The following is a 20024-nucleotide window of genomic DNA, read 5'->3' as shown; positions in this document are numbered from 1 at the left end:
GTAGAATTCTTGAATTTTAGGTGTTATATTTTATTCTCAATAATTCCCTTAGGGCAGCCAAAGATCATGAACATGAACGATGAGTTAAATTTTGCTCTGAGGGAGATGTTGAAAACAATGCCAGAGTAGAAAACTTAAAATGAAGATCCAACATCCAATGCTACCATCTTCAATGCTGTTATCAATAATGTATTTCCAACACTCAAATATCTGAATGTTTTGGAAGGGGAGATAAATATTTTTAGTAACAAAGATTCTGCTGAATTTAGTATGAAATAAATAGCTTCTGAGATTGTAACCATGACAAATATAAATTTCAAATATCCAAGGTGACAAACTAGCTCATCAAAGAAGCCATAAGGTTTCTTTGCTTAAAAAGTAGCAAGAAACTCACAAAGAACCATACTTTCATTCAGATTTGATGTGAGATTTTCAAACGTGTCTTAATTCTGACCTGGAAAGAGTTATGACCTAAACTCAAAGCTGTCACTTCAGGAGAAGCAGAACATGCCTATAGTGTTCAAGGCCCATTTTAATTCAATTTCTCTGTAATAGAGTCCATGCTCCACAGAAATCAGGTCACCTATAATTGTACCCAAAGAGCCCAGCACCCAGGATGAGGCCCGCCACCACTGCACCACTCCAAGGGCAGAGGAGGTGAGCCAATCCCAGCACCCAAGAGGAGACTCCCCCACTGCCATTTTATCACCCCTAGGGCAGAGGAGGTGAGCCGTGCAGGCACCAGGAGCACCTCTGACCCTGTGAAATGAGAAGACACATAAAAAAAGCCTCAAAAACAGACTTCTAGATCACCTACAGCAACCCCTAAGGGAAATGAGATGGAATAATCTGATACTCACACACCTGGACTCCTTGAACTGGCAACGAAAGAGGATCTGGAAAAATAATTTCTCAGATAACAGGAAAGATTGTGCCCATAGTGTAAGACATGATTAATAAATCTAGAGAGGACACAGGTAAAAAAATAGAGGATCTGAGGAACATGATGGAATCCCAACATAGGAAACAAATGGAATCCATAAAACAGATGCAAACAGATTTCCAGGAGATTAAAAACGCCACTGAAAGTCTACGCAGGAGAATGAACCAGTGTGAGAACAGAATTTCAGATATAGAAGATAAGATTGCAATTAGTGACCAGGAAAAGAAAAATTGCTTTAAAATGCTAAGAGACTACAAGAAAGCAATCCAGCAGCTGCTAGACGATGCAAAGAATAACATAAGACTGACTGGAGTCAATGAAGAAAGAGGAGAGAGTGCAAATGACATAAAAGAACTGTTCACAGAAGTGATGGCAGAAAACTTCCCAAGCAGGGGAAAAGAACTTGACATACAGATAAATGAGGCATATAGGACTCCAACTAGCCTCGAACAAAAAAAAATCTACACATAGGCATATAATAGGATTCCAGAAACCCAGCAAAAGAACAAAGTTCTACAAGCAGTGAGAGAAGAGAAACAAATCACATACAAAGGCAAGCCCATCAGAATCACAGCAGACTTCTCAGTGCAAGCCCTCAAGGCAAGAAGAGCTTAGAGTGACGTATTTCAAGCCCTAAAGGAAAACAGCCTCCAACCCAGATTGATGTACCCTGCAAAACTATCTTTCAAAATTGATGGAGAAGTAAGATACTTTCATGATAAAGAGAACCTTAGGAACTTCATGAATACAAAATCAGCACTCCAAAAACTGTTAGACAATATCCTAGGAAAAGACAATGATGATCACAACCCCAGGAAGCCCAACAGAATGAATCCATTGGGTGTGACAAATTAAATGCAAAAGGGGAGATTTCAACAAAAAGAAAAAGTCATGACAAGACTTTTAAAACTTTTAATTAATAGAAAGCATTGTATCCTCTCCATTCATATAAGGTGTTTTTGCTGGAAGTATGGAGTACATGTCTTTGATCTGTTGAGAAGTTTCTGTTCTACTTCTAGCCTCCTGATAGCTTTTACCATGAACAGTTGTAGAATTTAGTCCAATACTTTTTCTGCAACTACTTATAGGATCATATGGCTTTTTCCTTTCCTCTGTTAAAATGATGACTTTTGGGGGTGGATCTTCCAATGCTGAACCAACACTGCCATCCCTATTCTACATCCTGCCAGATCTGACTTCTAATAGTTTGTTTTGTTAAACAAATTTCTATCTATGTTCATACTTTTTTCTTCTATTATCTTTATCCAGTTTTAGGATTAGCACAATGTTGATTTCCTAAAATGAGAGGAGAAGTGTTCCTTTTTTTTTCTGCTTTAAATGTTCAATATAATTCATCAGTTAAAATGTATTACGAGCCTGCTGTTGTCAATATAGGTAGGTTTTCAAGCTAGGAATATACTTTCTTTAATAGGTGCTATTCAAATTTATATTTCCTCCAGAGTTACTTTCATTAATTTGTCTTCCAAGGTACGTCTTAGAAGTTGTCAAATTTATTTCCAAAAAGATTTTTGTAATATGCTTTCTATATCCTTTTAAATTCTGTAAAATCTGTCATAATGTCTCCTAGATCTTGATATTGTAATTTTAAAAAAATGTATAATTGATATTGTGTAATAAGAAGAAAAGGTCTAAAGGAGCAGGGGAAGTGGGAGGGGTAGGGAGAAGGAAAGAAGGGAAAAGAAAAAATATGAGAAGAGGAAAAAAATGGAAACAAGGTCTTTGCAAATAGGGAAGGGTGAAAGGGTGAAAGGAGGGGAAGGGAAGGGGGAAAAAAATAAGAACCAAGACACTCATGTAATGGTACAAGATCCCAATGAGGAATGTAACTGTATTTTACACCTAAAATGTACCAATAAACTTAATGGGGAAAAATTAATAAAAGTATAGTAGATAATGTGAAATAGGAAGAAAAGGTCAAAAGGGGAAGGGGGAGTGTGGGGGATTGGAGAAAGGAAAGAAGGGAATGAAATTAATATGAGAAAAGGAAAAAAATGGAAACAAAGTCTTTATAAATATGGAGGGGTGGAGTTGAAGGGAGGGCAGGGGAATGGGGAAAACATAAGAACCAAGATATATTATGTAAAGGTACAAATTTCCAATGATGAATGTCATTATATTTATACCTAAAATGTACCAATAAAATTAATTTTAAAAAAAACAAAAAAATTGTACCCAAAGAATTCATTCAACCTCACCTTCATCAGTTGCCTCATTCAAATCATATATGCAATTCAAACATTATAGCCAATTAGGCTACTGTTTAACATCTACAATAACCCAGATGCTGCAATCTGATAGACTATAATGTGTCACATATGCTAAGTCCATAGATTTTATACAGCTAAGAACATTTAAATCTATAGAACATCCTCTGTGTCTCAGTCACTTTCCCATCACTGGGACACAAAACTTGAAATCCACAATTTAAAGGAGGAGAGATTTATTTTGGCTCACAGTTTCAATGGGTTCAGTACATGGTAGGCTGGCTCCAAGGCAAAAATGGCACTGTGGAAGGACGCAGTAGATGAAAGCTGTTCACCACATGGTGGCCAGGAAACAGAGAGGGAGGGAGAGTCAGGGATAAGAATACACCCTCTAAGGTCACAACGCCAGTGACCCAGCCCTTCTGACCAGGCCCTACCTACGAACATGAGACTTTGAGGGAAAGATTTTAGATCTACACCATAACATTGTGGTAAAAGACAGACAAAGTCACAAGACAGATAAACTCACATTTTTACCATTTGTTCTTGAAAGGCACTTATTCTGCTGTTATAAATAAATAAAATCTCTGAAGAAGTAGCTATAAGCATGTTATTGCTTACCCTAAGACCTACCCCTTACTCTCAAGAACATCTGTAAGTCAGCAGGTGTTTTTCTTTTTCACATCTGACTTTCACCCTTTGATTTTCCTTAGAACTACTACTTACGTCAGGAAAGAGGAAATTGACTGTATGGTGGGGATTCAGTTTTCAGATTCACCTACTTGTTGGTGTGAACTCAGGCAAGTCACTTAAATCTGTGACTCAGTTTCCTCGGCTGGATTATGAGAGTCGAAATGGTACCCACCCCATACTGTTGCTGTGAAAATTAAGTGAATTGATACACATAAGATATTGGGAACATTTTATGTCTACAACTACTCTGAAAATGTTGCTAATGACAACCCCTTCACTTTTCCAAGGCTGAAAGAAAGAATCCCTTTTCAGGCCAGCTGGATCTAGCCTGGCTTCATAGTCACAGTGAAAATGGGAAAGGTATTGAAGAAACAGCTGTCAACACTGGAAGACACGTTGCTAAGAATTATACTGTCATTTGAGACCCAAAGCCCAATTACAAGGATAAACAGTGAGTAATGGCACTCCTTACAGGGGGAGTAGCATTAGCCAATTATTCTTTGAATGGGAAAATTTTAACAAATATGGGGGTTTAGGGGTTGTGTTCCCAATGAATGCTAATGACTATACCATGGTAAAGAACCCTAATTGAAGACCAAATAAAAACAACTTTAAAAGGCTCTCAGAAGTCTGAACACATAACTCAGGAACAGGCCAATTATCATTCAGAGGCAAATTATTTAAACACAAATAAGGAAGAAACTGTAGGAACCAGGAAAATAACAGCTGGCCAAGGATTATAAAAGGCTCAGTGTAGCAGTCACCACCAAACTCAAAACCTTCTCCAAGACAGCACAACTCTCAACCCAACTCCTACACCATGGCCTGCTGCGCTACTAGCTTCTGTGGCTTCCCTAGCTGTTCCTCCAGTGGGAACTGTGGTTCCAGCCACTGCCAGCCAACCTGCTGCCAGCCCAGCTGCTGCCAGCCCAGCTGCTGCCAGCCAACCTGTTGTCAGACCAGCTGCTGCCAGCCAAGCTGCTGCCAGCCCAGCTGCTGCCAGCCAAGCTGCTGCCAGACCAGCTGCTGCCAGCCAACCTGTTGTCAGACCAGCTGCTGCCAGCCAAGCTGCTGCCAGACCAGCTGCTGTGGAACCAGCAGTGGCCAGGAGGGTGGCAGCGGTGCCATGAGCTGCCGCACCAGGTGGTGCCGCCCAGACTGCCGTGTGGAGGGCACCTGCCTGCCCCCATGCTGCGTGGTGAGCTGCACACCCCCAACCTGCTGCCAGCTGCACCATGCCCAGGCCTCCTGCTGCCGCCCATCCTACTGTGGACAGTCCTGCTGCCGCCCGGCCTGCTGCTGCTACTGCTGTGAGCCCACCAGCTGCCAGCCCACCTGCAGTGAGCCCACCTGCTGCCAGCCTACCTGCAGTGAGCCCAGCTGCTGCCAGCCTACCTGCTGCAAACCCACCTGCTGCGAGTCCACCTGTTAAGTACCAGGCTGCTGATTCTCAATTTGTAGTTTCAAGTTCCAACTCAGCTCTAAATAGCTTTTCAGCAATTCCTGGAGTTCAAACAAGTTCTTGAACTTAATTTCGCTTTTTTGTGGGGATTATCAAATATTTGAGCCTCAAGAACTGTTTCCATTCAGCACTGGAAAGACTTGGATCTCTCCTCTGTGGATGCCAAAATAAAAATTTGATTCAAGAAATGGGAAATCTAATTTGCCTTGTTAGTGGTCATCAACAAAGTTTGACCCCCAACCTGCAAGGCTCATTGCTTTGCAGGGCCTTGGAAGAACTGTCTGCTCTTCTCAGTTAGTTTTCCCTCCTCTACTCCTCCATCCTGTAGATTGCACTTCCTATGAAAAAGAAATAATACACCAAGGTCTAATAAACTATATCTACTGACACAACAAAAATCTCTGTCTTTTTATAGAGTGTCGTCTTAGTTACTTTTCTCTCATTACCAAGACAAAATCAACACCTGAAGTTAAAGGGGGTACAGAGAATGGGGAATGGGATGTTGCCAGAACCCTTGCAGTGGGTCCTGGCCTCCTGTGAGCCACTAAAGCACAAGGCAAAAGAATAAAGACAGGAAACTAGACTTAGAAGCTGTGTCTTGGGACCTGATCAGTGCTCCTAGTCTACAAAGATAAAGGCCTCCAAGCACATCCAGTATTTATTGAGTACAATCATGTGAAGGTGTAGGGGGCCCTGCCCCCCCCCCCCGCTGGAAATCTTGAGTGCCTTTTACGGACATATCCGGGCCTGCTACAAATCTACCCGGCAACAAGGAAGTAGCCCCAGTACCCTCCTCTTGCTCCTCCCCTCTAGCCCTACGGTATATATGTTGTAACAGCTTCTGCAATAAACGAGACTTGATCAGAAACCTGTCTTGTCTCCATCTCTCGTGTCCCCTGTCCCCTCTCATCCTCGCTCCCCCTCTAGGGTCTCCGTTGACTTACCCGCGGGCCGGGACAAGTGGCGCCCAACGTGGGGCCAGAGAACGGGGGATCCAGTGAAGGACGCTGCTCAGGGGCCCTAAGATTAAGATTGAGGAACAAAGAGCATACTCGACATAGAAGAGGCTTGCGATTGACGTGGACCTGCCGTCTTTTTGCACCTCGGTAAGTTGAGCAGCGATTATGGGACAGGGCATTAGTCAGCACGAACTGTTTGTGCAAGGTCTCAAGAAGACATTACAGGCACGAGGGGTAAAGGTTACAGTCAAACAATTGCTGAAATTTTTTGATTTTATTAAACATCTCTGTCCCTGGTTCCCTGCTGAGGGAACCATTGACGAAGAGAGATGGAAAAAGGTGGGGGAGGCTCTCCAGGATTATTATGCCACTTGCGGACCCGGGAAGGTCCCGATTGCGGCGTTCTCATATTGGAATTTGATTAATGATATTATTTCCCAAAAAGCAAGGGATCCACTGGTAGCTCAGGCTATACAGGTTGGGGAGGTAGCCCTCCGTAGTGGTGAGGAGCTGACACCCGCTGGTGACACTGACGCAGTTCCCCGGGACGCCAATATGGCGCCGGGACCCAGGCCAGTTAAGGCCACGCCTTCCTCGCCAGACGAGGAAGAGGACTTGATGTCCTTTGACAGTGATGATGATCCCGCCCCCGACGGACATAACGTTCCCTCGGACCAATCCCAAACGGCCGCGATCCCTGCCAAGCCCTATAAGGCAAAGCCTTGCCGGACCCCCGCTTCCTCTTCCTCCATCACTGCCTCTAAGGCAACCCCACCCTCGCGGGAGGTTCCGCCCCTATATCCCTCCCTTCAAGCCTATCGCTGCTTGCCTCCGCCCCCAGATCCACCCCAAAAGGACTCCGGAACTGACGAGTCTGCGGGGGAAGCATTGCGGGGCGGCTCTGGGTGCCCCCCTCCTTATATCCGTCCAGGCCCCAGCACTCCCGCTTTGGCCTATCCTGTTGTTGATCCCCAAAAGGAACTCCGGGACAAAATAGACTTTCTAAAAGAACAGATAAGGTTAGAAAAGGAACATCAAGAACTTATTACCCAGCTTGAGGGCTTAAGAACAGGCAAGGCTCATGGAAATGTCCCTAGAGAGGACACCCATAAGCCACGACCCCCCATTAGAGGGGCGACCCCCAGGGTGCCGTCCGGGTCAAGGGTACCCCTAGAACTTGAGCCCGTGGAAGCCTTCCCTGTCACTGAGACTGTTGACGCACAGGGTCAGGCATGGAGACACCATGGCGGCTTTGATTTTAAGGTTATTAAAGAGCTTAAAACGGCTGCGGCTCAGTACGGGGCCACTGCACCTTACACCATGGCTATTCTAGAATCGGTGGCAGAAAATTGGCTCACCCCAATTGATTGGCAGACTCTGGCCCGTGCCACCCTTGCAGGAGGTGACTACTTATTATGGAAATCTGAGTATGTTGAGAATTGTCGAGAGACCGCTAGACGCAATGCTCAGGCGGGGAATGGTTGGGTGCTTGACATGCTTCTTGGGGAGGGGGCCTACGCCGCTAACGACCAGCAAATGCAATTTGACGTGGGGTTGTATGCCCAGATTCAGACCGCAGCCACTAGGGCCTGGAGGAAACTCCCTTCCAAAGGAGACGTGAGTGCCTCCCTCACTAATATCCGGCAGGGGCCGGACGAGCCGTTTGCGGACTTTGTCCACCGCCTTCTCACGGCGGCAGGCCGGATTTTTGGGAGCGCGGAGACAGGGACAGATTTTGTTAAACAGCTTGCTTTTGAGAACGCCAATGCCGCCTGTCAGGCCGCTATCCGCCCCTATAAAAAGAAAACTGACCTTTCCGGCTACATTCGCCTTTGTTCTGAGATTGGGGCCGCCTACCAACAGGGCCTTGCCATGGCGGCCGCCATGCAAGGCTTCACAGTCAAACAATTCTTACAACGCCACGTCGGCAATAAATGCTTCCGGTGTGGGGCCGTCGGCCATTTTGCTAGAGAATGCCCGACCGCTAAAATGCAGGGCCCCGACGCTCCGCCCCCAGGGCCCTGCCCCCGATGCAATCGGGGGAGGCATTGGGCGAGTGAGTGCCGATCCAAGACTGATGCCCAGGGTCGACCCCTCCCCCCTCTCCAGGGTTTGAATTCGGGAAACGGGAAAGGGGGCCAGCCCCGGGCCCCCAATTCCAAACAAATTTACGGGGCGCTCAATTTTGCTCCAATAAACAGCAATCCATTTCAGACCTCGTCAGAGCCACAAAAGGAAGTGCCGGATTGGACCTCAGTGCCACCACCCACACAGTATTAACCCCAGAAATGGGAGTTCAGGCCCTTGCTACGGGAGTCTTTGGACCCTTACCTAAGGAGACCTTTGGCCTCGTAATAGGCCGAAGCAGCAGTACCATGAATGGACTGCTGGTTTACCCAGGAGTGATTGATAGTGACTACTCTGGGGAAATTAAAGTTATGGTTTCTTCCCCCAAAGTTATTAATACCATTCAATCAGACCAAAGGTTTGCCCAATTGTTACTCCTTCCCCTTCTCTCCACCTCTAATAAGGCTCTTAAAAACGCCCGAGGCAGCCAGGGTTTCGGCTCATCTGATGTCTACTGGTCGGAGGTACTTTCAGCACAAAAGCCTCTCATGACCTTGTGGTTAGATGGGAGACAGTTTTCTGGGTTGGTCGACACTGGTGCCGATGTAACTATCATAAAGGGAGAGGATTGGCCTCAGGCGTGGCCATTGAAGGACACCCTCACCCATCTCAAGGGTATAGGGCAGAGTCAAAATCCTAAACAAAGTGCCAAAGATCTGACCTGGAGGGACCAAGATGGTAATCAGGGCACCATTCAACCTTATATCATTTCAGGGTTACCCATTAATTTATGGGGGAGAGACCTATTATCACAAATGGGGATAATTATTTCCAGCCCCAATGAAATTGTCACTATGCAGATGTTTAAAAATGGGTACATTCCAGGAACAGGGCTGGGAAAACACCCTACTAGCCTTACTCACCCCATTGAGCCTGTCCCTCGGCCCCCTCGAGCAGGGTTGGGCCATTTTCCATAGGGGTCGCTGACGCTCCTGCGGTCCATGCTGAAAAGATCACCTGGCTCTCGGATGATCCAGTGTGGGTCGATCAGTGGCCCCTCTCCAAGGAGAAGTTGTTAGCAGCTCAACAGCTGGTGCAGGAGCAGCTTCATGCTGGCCATATCATTCCTAGCCACTCCCCTTGGAATACTCCCATTTTTGTCATTAAAAAACGGTCGGGAAAATGGAGGCTCTTGCAAGATCTCAGAGCAGTTAATAAAACTATGGTACTCATGGGAGCTTTACAACCCGGTCTTCCCTCACCGGTAGCCATCCCCCTTGGATATTATAAGGTTATTATTGATTTAAAGGATTGTTTTTTCACCATTCCCTTACATCCTGCAGATCAAAAACGCTTCGCTTTTAGCCTCCCGGCGACCAATTTCTGCGCCCCAATGCAGCGCTTTCAATGGCTAGTGCTACCCCAAGGCATGGCCAATAGTCCCACCCTGTGCCAGTCATTTGTAGCCACAGCACTTCAATCCACCCGAGACAATTGGCCTCAAATGTATATTATCCATTACATGGATGATATTCTCGTGGCGGGACAATTGGGAAGTGAGGTTTTGGCTTGTTATGCTGACCTTCGGCGGGCCCTTGAATCTTGTGGCCTCCAGATTGCCCCTGATAAGGTTCAACTAAAAGACCCTTACAGTTACCTCGGATTTCAGATGAAGGGACGTCATATTTCCTCCCAGAAGCTCACCTTGCGGCTGGACGGTCTTAAAACTCTGAATGACTTCCAAAAACTGCTCGGAGATATTAATTGGCTTATGCCCTATTTAAAGCTCACTAAACATGACCTGAAGCCTCTCTATGATACCCTGCAAGGTGATAGCCACCCCACTTCGCCTCGGGAGCTCACTGCTGAGGGGCGCAAAGCCATTAGCACGGTAGAACAAGCCATTCAAAATCAGACAATTACCTTTGTAGATTATAACTCTCCTTTACAATATATCGTTTGCAGAACCTCTCTCTCCCCCACCGCTGTCTTTTGGCAAACCGCTCCCCTTTTATGGGTTCATCTCCCAGTTTCCCCTAAGCGGGCCTTTTACCCTTATTATGTTGCAGTTGCAGACCTGATTGTTCTAGGTAGAGACCATGGAAAGATGTACTTTGGAAAGGAACCTGATGTCATTATCCAACCCTACCTTAAAGATCAAATCGATTGGCTTATGCAGACTACCGATTCCTGGCCAATTGCTCTCGCTTCTTATTCAGGATCATTGGACAATCACTATCCTCCCAACAAACTCATTGACTTTGCTAACAGACATGACTTCATTTTCCCAAAGGTCACTTCTTGTTCTCCTCTGCCAGAAGCCCTATCCGTTTTTACAGATGGTTCTTCCACTGGGATGGCTGCCTATGTGTGGGACGATAACATTGCCCAGTTCCAAACCGCCCACTCTTCGGCCCAATTAACCGAGCTGCAGGCGGTTATAGCGGTCTTTTCTACATTCCCTGCCCGAGCTTTTAATCTTTTTACTGACAGTGCTTATATTGCTCAATCTGTCCCCTTATTGGAAACATGTGGATTGATCAAACTTGCTTCTCAGACTGGTGGTCTCTTCCTCCAATTACAAGATTTAATCAGAAAGAGATCCGAATCCTTTTTCATTGGACACCTTCGTGCCCACTCTAACTTACCTGGCCCACTCACACAGGGCAACCGCTTAGCAGACCTAGCTACAAGACCTCAAGTTTTGGCCTGTTCAATAAATACTGATGCCCCCATTCCAATTGACCAGGCACAAAAGGCACACCAACTGCATCATCTTAATGCTCACACGCTTCGCCTTATGTATAAGCTTACTAGAGAACAAGCTAGACAAATTGTTAAGGCCTGCCCTACGTGCACTCTACACCTTCCTACACCTCATCTGGGAGTTAATCCTCGTGGCTTGATTCCAAATGCCCTCTGGCAAATGGACATCACGCATTACCCTGAATTTGGAAATCTTAAATATATACATGTCAACATTGATACCTATAGTGGATTCATATTTGCCACCCTGCAGTCCGGGGAAGCTACTAAACATGTCATCGCTCATCTCCTCATTGCCTTCTCAGTACTTGGATGTCCACAACAAATTAAAACAGACAATGGTCCCGGCTATACCAGCTCTGGCTTCTCCAACTTTTGCAAACAATTTGAAATAACACATATAACGGGAATCCCATATAATCCTCAAGGACAAGGCATTATAGAAAGGGCTAATCTCACACTCAAAATTACTTTAGACAAAATAAAAAAGGGGGAATGGTACCCTACCAAGGGGTCTCCTAGAAACCTGATATCACATGCACTATTTATTCTTAACTTCTTAAATTTGGATGCCAAAGGTTCATCTGCAGCCAATCGTTTCTGGCAACCAGAGACGCAACGACAATTTGCCTCGGTGATGTGGAAAGACCCCCTGGACCACTCATGGCACGGGCCCGATCCTGTACTTATCTGGGGCCGAGGATCGGTGTGTATTTATTCCAAGGAAATGAAGTCAGCCAGATGGCTCCCAGAACGCCTAGTAAAACAAGTTGATGGGCGTGCTGATGATGCCGATGACCTGACGTTGTCCAATCCTGATCAGTTAACAATGGCGCCCACAATTTCAATTTAAAATGAGCAAGGATATAATTCAGCTTATCTAGTAATGTTTGGGTGCACCCTGATGTTCTACACCGTCTTACATGTTTGTCTAGTGTTTGTTGTTTGTGGTCATGTAATTGAGCTCAAAATGTTCTTTTCTCTTTAAGGGATATTCACCCATCGTTACATTGATGATGTTATTTTGTTAAAGATATGCTTTTCTCTTGGATCAAGGTATCACTGGAATTTATTAGATTAAAGTGATTTTTAGATGGGAACTCCCTTTGATGAATATAGAAGTGGCCACCCAGAAAATATTGTTCTGGTCTTAATTCCTCAAAGGGACTCCTTAGTGAAATTTATATCATGTGATCTTAGGGAACATCGTCATCATTTAAAGTTTGGACCTCCGGCGCACAATGAAGAGGGAACTCATGAAGGACATCTGGCTGAATGAACGATCCGAAAACAAGAATAGGATGAGCTGGAAATGCCTAGTTCCCCTGATGTTGCTGACCAGGGTATGGGTGGTGTCGCCTTCAGAAGGGTTAGACCACATGAAAAATATATGGATTCAGTTGGCAGGCTCGCTCAACTTGTCTGAGTTTTGTCTAAGTGCTGATGTAAACTTTCATTATATGTTGGGAAGTTGCCTCGTTCCTGTATGTACCCCATTGGAATCATTGCGGCCTTATACTCTGTTTAAAGATATCCCAGGAAAAAATCTCACATATGCAGATAGTTACAATTGGGGATCTGCTACTTGTCGCAGGCCCAAGAATGCTGTCAAATTATATTCACCTAAGGTAATTATGTCTAATAAGACCGAATGTGCTGTATACAGAAATTGTACAACTAAATGTCTGCAAGTTAAACGTTTGGAAAACATGTCCTGCCGTGTTGAACAAGAAATTATGTATAGTAATTGCCATGTCTCTTTGCCAATGGGTTGGTTTTACACTTGTGAAAGGGAAACTTTTAATTACATTCCGGCCAACTTGAGTGACACTCGTTGTTGCTTGAGTCGGTTGGCTGTGATATTACCAGACAGAACTGATTTGATTGTACCTAATCGAATTAGACGGTGGTCGCCGTATACCGCCCCGGGATGTAATGATGATGTGGGTCTATTGACTGATGCAGAAGTGTTAGTCATGATAGGGTCTTTTGTTGCTCTGCCGTCCATCGGGGTGCACGCGGAAGCGGCAGTACGAAGATTAGCCTGTAAAGTGGTAAAAGGATTGAATGCCACCTCCACCGCCCTGGCGTTGATTAATCAAGAATTACAGGAACAAAGACAAGCTATTTTGGATAATCGAGCAGCAATAGATTATTTGTTGCTTTTTCATCACCAGGGCTGTGAAAAAATAAAAAATATGTGTTGTTTTAATTTGACTGACAATGGAGAAAAAATCGATGATACAATAAAACAATTGAAAGACCTGGCTAATAAGGTGCACAATGAGGATGGCGGAGACCTATTTAAATGGTTGACCTCATGGCTACCCAACCTACAATGGGTAAAACAATTGTTTCTTGCCATTGCAATTGTATGTGTTTGTCTGTTATTGTCATGCTGCTGCATACAATGGATACCAATGCTTATACGTAGAAATCGCTTTGATTTTTAGATAAAAGGTTCAGGCTGATATGATTTAAAAGCCTTGTATTCCCCTTTGTATTTTAACCTATGTTAATCTTAGTAACTAAAATGTCCTCGGATAGTTCTGATTTTGTAAGGTTGTGATTTCCCCTGGAGCTATAGTGGAGACAAAGATGTACGTCAAAATCAGCGGTAAATTACTGTCAGGATGTTGGCTGGACATACGCTACATGGGCCGATTCCATCTCTGCCACGGCGTAAAATTCTCGCCCCACCTGGTGAGCGGGCTGGCAAGCCAATGACGGGCAACTGAGCAAGCGTGCCATGCAATGAGAGAGCCCTCGTGTGCCGCCTAAGACAGGTGCCAGAGCCTTGATTCTCTGGTTAACCGATGACGGGTAAGGTGCACGGTGCAGACACGTATGTTGCTCTGACCCAAGACAGGCTCAGCCCCCGCAGGCTTGATTCTCCTGACGCTTTTCTAAAAAATAATTTTAAAAGGGAGGACCTGTAGGGGGCCCTGCCCCCCCCCCGCTGGAAATCTTGAGTGCCTTTTACGGACATATCCGGGCCTGCTACAAATCTACCCGGCAACAAGGAAGTAGCCCCAGTACCCTCCTCTTGCTCCTCCCCTCTAGCCCTATGGTATATATGTTGTAACAGCTTCTGCAATAAACGAGACTTGATCAGAAACCTGTCTTGTCTCCATCTCTCGTGTCCCCTGTCCCCTCTCATCCTCGCTCCCCCTCTAGGGTCTCCGTTGACTTACCCGCGGGCCGGGACATGAAGGAATAGGGAGCAGGGTGTGCTTTCAAGGCATCTAGTGAAATACTGCCAAACACCTGACATAATGGTGCCAAGCAGGGATGTTAGGGAGGAAGCACTGCTTATCTTGCTTGGATAGAACAAACAGGTACTGGGAGGAGGTGCAATTAGCAAGCAACCCATCAGGTCAGTGAGAAGCCATAATTTAGGAAAAAGAACTTTAATGGGAGTCATGCTGACCTCAGCTGGATATAACTCAGCAGAGCCCTGCCACTTCACAGACCAGGACCTAAGCCTTAGTGACAGCCATTAGAAAAGGAGCAATACTAGCCCAACTTGTTATCTAACATGCCCATTTGAGTCACATAGGGCTTCAGTCTGACTCCTGATATAAAACAATATAGCTAAATTAGGGAAGGCAAGAAGCATGTGTGACTTGTAGCCCACCAGTTCTGGGCAGGGATGTCTGCTACAAGGGGGTTTATTTAGCTCACAGTCTGTAGAGGTTTCAGTCCATAATCATCTGGCTCCAATTCAGGGCAGTCACAGAGAAATAGTTCATGGCAGGCAGAAGGTACCAAAGCAACAAGGATGACCACAGTTGTTTCTATCTCTTATATCTTATCCAGGCTGCTTAGGGTGGGTATCACTCACACCCTTAATTCTAGTTCTCTTGAGCCTAGCACTGCACCATGAAGCAAACCCGGCATCACACTCTAGATCCAGTCACCAATGAAAAAGCCCCACCTATGACTGCATGAGGCTTTGGGGGGACATCTAGGCACAGCCATAAAACATTCCACTTTGGCCCCCCAAAGACTCAAGACTCATGCACATTTCTTTATGCAAAAGGCATTTAGTCCATCTCCAGGTGCTGCCAAAGTCCTAACTGTTCCAACATTGCTGAAAAGTCCAAGTCCAAAGTCTCCTCTGAGACTTAAGGCAAACTCTTAGCTGCAAGCCCCTGTACAAATGAAAAGAAAGTTAATCACTTCTAACATTCAATGGCACAAGATAGACATTTCCATTCCAAATGTTACAAACGGGGATAGCAGGGAATGGGAACAAAGCAAGTCCAAAATCCAGCAGGACAAACATTAAATCTCACAGTTCCACTTCAAGCATCCCCTGCAATCTGTGGCAACTCCAAAGGGCTCAGATGGATCCACCCTCACAACACTGCCAGTGGTGGGCACTCCCATGGCTTCTCTCAGGCTGATTCTACTCCCTCCTTGCAGTTTCCCTTAAACAATCCATATTTCTGATTTCTCCAAACTTCTGGGATCTCCACTGCACCTTTGGTTTTACAATCACAGCTTCACACACTGCCCTATCAGGGGCACACTGCCTGCTTCCAAGGCCTTCTTCTGAACTCTAGGTGGAAACCTTTCTGACTCCACAACTCTTTCATTCTGCATGCACCTAAAACCAGCACTACGGGGATGATGCCAAGGTCTGTCACAAGCTGGAGCAGCAGCCAGGCTTTCTTCTCTCTTGGCTGTAGGGATCAAGTGTCTATGAACCAAATCCTGAGGAATAACTTCCTGAGGCTGCCACCATTCTGGAACATGGTGCTCTGGGCTTCTCTTCTCAAACCAAAGTCTTTTACCTTTGCAACTCTTGGGCTGCAAAGGCTGGAGTCCTGTTGGCTCTTGTGATGTCCTCAGACCACCTTTTCTGTTGTCTTCCTCTGAAATACTTGGCTTTTTCTTGCTAGTCTTTTCAGCAACCAATTTTTCCTCTTTTCCATCTTTGTATGTTGCAACTTTACTGGAGCTTCCTTTCTGACCAAACTCGTAATTATTTGAATCATTCTGCTGGGCTATTTGCTCTTGATTCTCAACATAAATCTGGCTAAAAAACCCCAACAGTAGCCATGCTATCACCTCAACATTAGAATGTCTTGAAATTTCTTCTTCCAGAATAATTAGTCCACCACACTTAATCTCAGTCTCAGGCAAAGTCTCTAGACATGAGAAAAATGAAGACAAACTTTCTGCCAAGCCATAACATACATCATCTGGAGTTCAATAGCCAATGCAATCCTTCTTCCCAGTAGAAAGCTCCTGAGCCTGGTCTTTAACAGCACCATTTCTATCAGCCTTCTGGTTTTCTGAGCTCTGACCAGAATCTCTCATCAAGTACAGCCTAAGGCCTTCCAGCTCTACTTTTTCATCTGGCATCTCCAAACCTTTCCTAATTCTTTCCCTTCCCACAAGTCAGTTCCAAAGGCTCCTAAACCACATGGTCAGGTACACTCACAACAATGACCCCACTTCTCTCATACCAAATTTCTGTCTTAGTTACCCAACACTCAACGTTAAAGAGGGAAGGCTTATTTAGCTCACATTTTGTAGAGATTTCAGTCCATAATCAGCTGGCTCCAAAGCAGGACAGCATCATAGAGAAACAGTTCATGGTGGGCAGAAGTTACCAGAGCAACAAGGGATGACCACAGCTCTTTCTAGCTCTTATATCACATCCAGGCTACTTAGAGCAGGTAGCACTCACACCCTTAATCCTTGAGCCTAGTATTGAACCATGAATCAAACTGGTCATCACACACTCTAGATCCAGTCACCTCTGAAAAGCCCCACCTATGACTGCATGAGGCTTTAGGGGGACATCTAGGGGGACAAGCTGTAACAAGTGTTCTCATGATAGATATTTCATTGAATATCACGTAAAAGATTTCAATCTGTTTTTGCTATCCCAAACTACTCTGCATACCTTGGTTTGGAAAGGTCCAGTGCATGACCCATAAAAAGACAGAGTGAAGGGCAGAGAAGCTTAGCCAGTCCCAGCACTCAGAAGGAAGCTCCCTTGCTGCCATCCCAGGCTCCTAGGGCAGAGAAGGCAAGCCAGTCCCTGCACCCAGAAGGAAGCTCCCCACCTCCATCCCAAGCTCCTAGGGCAGAGAAGCTGAGCCAGTCCCAGAACCCAGAAGGAAGCTCCCTTGCTGCCAACCCAAGCTCCTAGGGCAGAGAAGGTGAGCTGCATGGGTGCCAGAAGCACCCCCCACACACACCGTGGAAATGAGAAGACACATAAACAAGCCTCAAAAGCAGACTTTCAGATCACCTACAGCAATCCCAAAGGGAAACAAGATGGAACAATCTGATACTCAACCACCTGGAGTCTCTGAACTGGCAACAAAAGAGGATCTGGGAAAAATGAAATCAGAAATAATTACTCAGATAACAGCAAAGATTTTGCTCATGGTACAAGACATGATTAATAAATCTAGAGAGGACACAGATAAAAAAATAGAGGATCTGAGGAACATGATGGAATCCCAACATAGGAAACAAATGGAATCCATAACACAGAGACAAACAGATTTCCAGGAGATTAAAAAGTCCATCAAAAATCTGCACAGCAGAATGAACCAATGTGAGGATACAATTTCACATATAGAAGATAAGATTGCAATTAATGAGGAGGAAAAGAAAAATTGCTTTAAAATTGTAAGGGAACATGAGAAATCAATCCGGCAGCTGCTAGACGATGCAAAGAAGAATAACATAAGACTGATTGGAGTCAATGAAGAAAGAGGAGAGAGTGCAGATGACATAAAAAACTGTTCACAGAAGTGATGGCAGAAAACTTCCCAAGCAGGGGAAAAGAACTTGACATACAGATAATTGAGATATATAGGACTCCAGCTAGCCTTAATCAAAAAAAAATCTACACATAGGCATATAATAGTTAGGATTCCAGAAATCCAACAGAAGAACAAAATTCTACAAGCAGTGAGAGAACAGAAACAAATCACATACAAAGGAAAGCCCATCAGAATCACAGCAGACTTCTCAGTGCAAGCCCTCAAGGCAAGAAGAGCTTGGAGTGATGTATTTCAAGCCCTAAAGGAAAACAGCCTCCAACCCAGATTGATGTACCCTGCAAAACTATCTTTCAAAATTGATGGAGAAATAAGATACTTTCATGATAAAGAGCACCTCAGGAATTTCATGAATACCAAACCGGCACTCCAAAAAATTTTAGACAATACCCTAGGAAAAGACAATGAGGATCACAACCCCAGGAAACCCAGCAGAATGAATCCATTGGGCGTGACAAATTAAATGCAAAGGGGGAGAATTCAACAAAAAGAAAAAGTCATGACAAGGCTTTTAAAACTTTTAACTTCATCTCCCTAATGAGTGTAAAATTCAATCTTATTATTGTACTGATTAGTGTTTTTCTCATTCTAGAGTTGCACACCATTCCTTGTGCTACACTGGCTATTTATCATCTTATGTCTACATTTTAATTGGGTTGTCTATTAATGAGCTCTAAGAATTCTTCATATATTCTGCTCATAGGTTATATGCATTGTAAATATGGTCTGTTTAAGGACTACTTTTCATTTTAATGATGTCATTTAAAGTTCTAAATTTTGATGGAATCTCATTTATCAATTTTTTTCTTTTATCCATCATGTTTTTTGTATCCTAGGTAGTTCTTGCCTACCCTGAATTCATAAATATTTTCCCTTATAATTTCTTCTTAAAGTTTTATACTTTTAGGCTTTCTTATTTAGGTTCATAGATCCCTTCAAGTTATTTTCATGTATGGAAAAAAAGGGTTGAGATTAATTTTTTATATATGGATACCAGGTGTTGTAGTGCCGTTTGCTGAAAACACTATCTCTTCCTCCACTCTTGAATCGAGTTTATATTGTATAAAATGCTAATGTTAAATAATCTTTCAAAATTCAGTGGACCATATATGTGTGGTTCTATTTCTAGATTCTCTGTTTTATTCCAATCATCTATATGTCTTTCCTTATACCAACACTGCCTTGATTACTGTAGCTTTAGAGAAAGTCTTAAAATTAGGTATTAAACATCTTCAAACACTGTTGTTGTTTTTTCTTTTTCTTTTTACTTTTCTAGGTCCTTCGTACTCCTACATAACTTTTAAATTTCAATATCCAATTCTTCATTTATAGCAAGTATATACAGACCTGAATTTTTATATATACCTTGTGTTTTCTAATCCTGCTAAATTCAAATACAAGTTCTAGGGGCTCCTAAAGATTTCTTAGTATTTTCTCTGTAGATGATCATTCATTTCATCTACATATAAAGATTTTTCTTCTACCTTGCCAATCCTATCCTAGTTGTGTCATTTTATTACCAGACTATTTTGGTGGGGACTAGGTTTCAAAGTTTAATGGACAGATAAAGAGTAAGCATATCTGCCCTTGTTCCCCACCTTAAGGAGAAAGCATTGTATCTTCTCCATTCATATAAGGCATTCTCGCTGGAAGTATGGAGTACATATCTTTAATCTGTTGAGAAGTTTCTGTTCTACTTGTAGTCTCCTGATAGCTTTTACCGTGAACAGTTGTAGAATTTAGTCCAATACTTTTTCTCCAACTAGTGAGAGGATCATATGGCTTTTTCCTTTCCTCTGTTAAAATGATGACTTTTGGGGGTGGATCTTCCAATGCTGAACCAACACTGCCATCCCTATAACAAAACCACTTTCTACATCCTGCCAGATCTGACTTCTAACAGTTTGTTTTGTTAAACAAATTTCTATCTATGTTCATACTTTTTTCTTCTATTATCTTTATTCAGTTTTAAGATTAGCACAATGTTGAGTTCCTAGAATGAGGGGAGAAGTGTTCCTTCTTTTTTCTGTTTTAATTGTTTGATATAATTTATCAGTTAAAATGTTTATGAGCCTGCTGTTGTCATATAGGTAGGTT

General features: G+C 43.9%; 2 protein-coding genes across 2 annotated transcripts; both read left to right on the top strand.

Annotated features, from left to right (window-relative positions):
* The first annotated feature begins 4524 nt into the window (after nt 1–4524).
* Nucleotides 4525–5707, top strand: LOC147821051 (uncharacterized). The gene has a single exon (XM_087202618.1). It carries the CDS (start codon nt 4682–4684, stop codon nt 5291–5293), a length of 612 nt encoding a protein of 203 aa, XP_087058744.1. The 5' UTR covers nt 4525–4681; the 3' UTR covers nt 5294–5707.
* Nucleotides 5708–6032: 325 nt separating this feature from the next.
* LOC147821050 (uncharacterized) lies at nt 6033–14233 on the top strand. The gene is made up of 2 exons (XM_087202617.1): nt 6033–6429; nt 12316–14233. The coding sequence occupies exon 2, from the start codon at nt 12357–12359 to the stop codon at nt 13566–13568; it is 1212 nt and encodes a 403-aa protein (XP_087058743.1). The 5' UTR covers nt 6033–6429; nt 12316–12356; the 3' UTR covers nt 13569–14233.
* Nucleotides 14234–20024: the final 5791 nt, after the last annotated feature.

This window comes from Heterocephalus glaber, unplaced genomic scaffold, assembly GCF_053883595.1.
Source record: "Heterocephalus glaber isolate CG9 unplaced genomic scaffold, H.glaber_assembly_v1.0 deba00001773, whole genome shotgun sequence".
NCBI classification, from domain to species: domain Eukaryota; kingdom Metazoa; phylum Chordata; class Mammalia; order Rodentia; family Bathyergidae; genus Heterocephalus; species Heterocephalus glaber.
The sequence above is the reverse complement of the archived record's forward strand: the minus strand, read 5'-3'. Positions and strand labels throughout refer to the sequence as shown.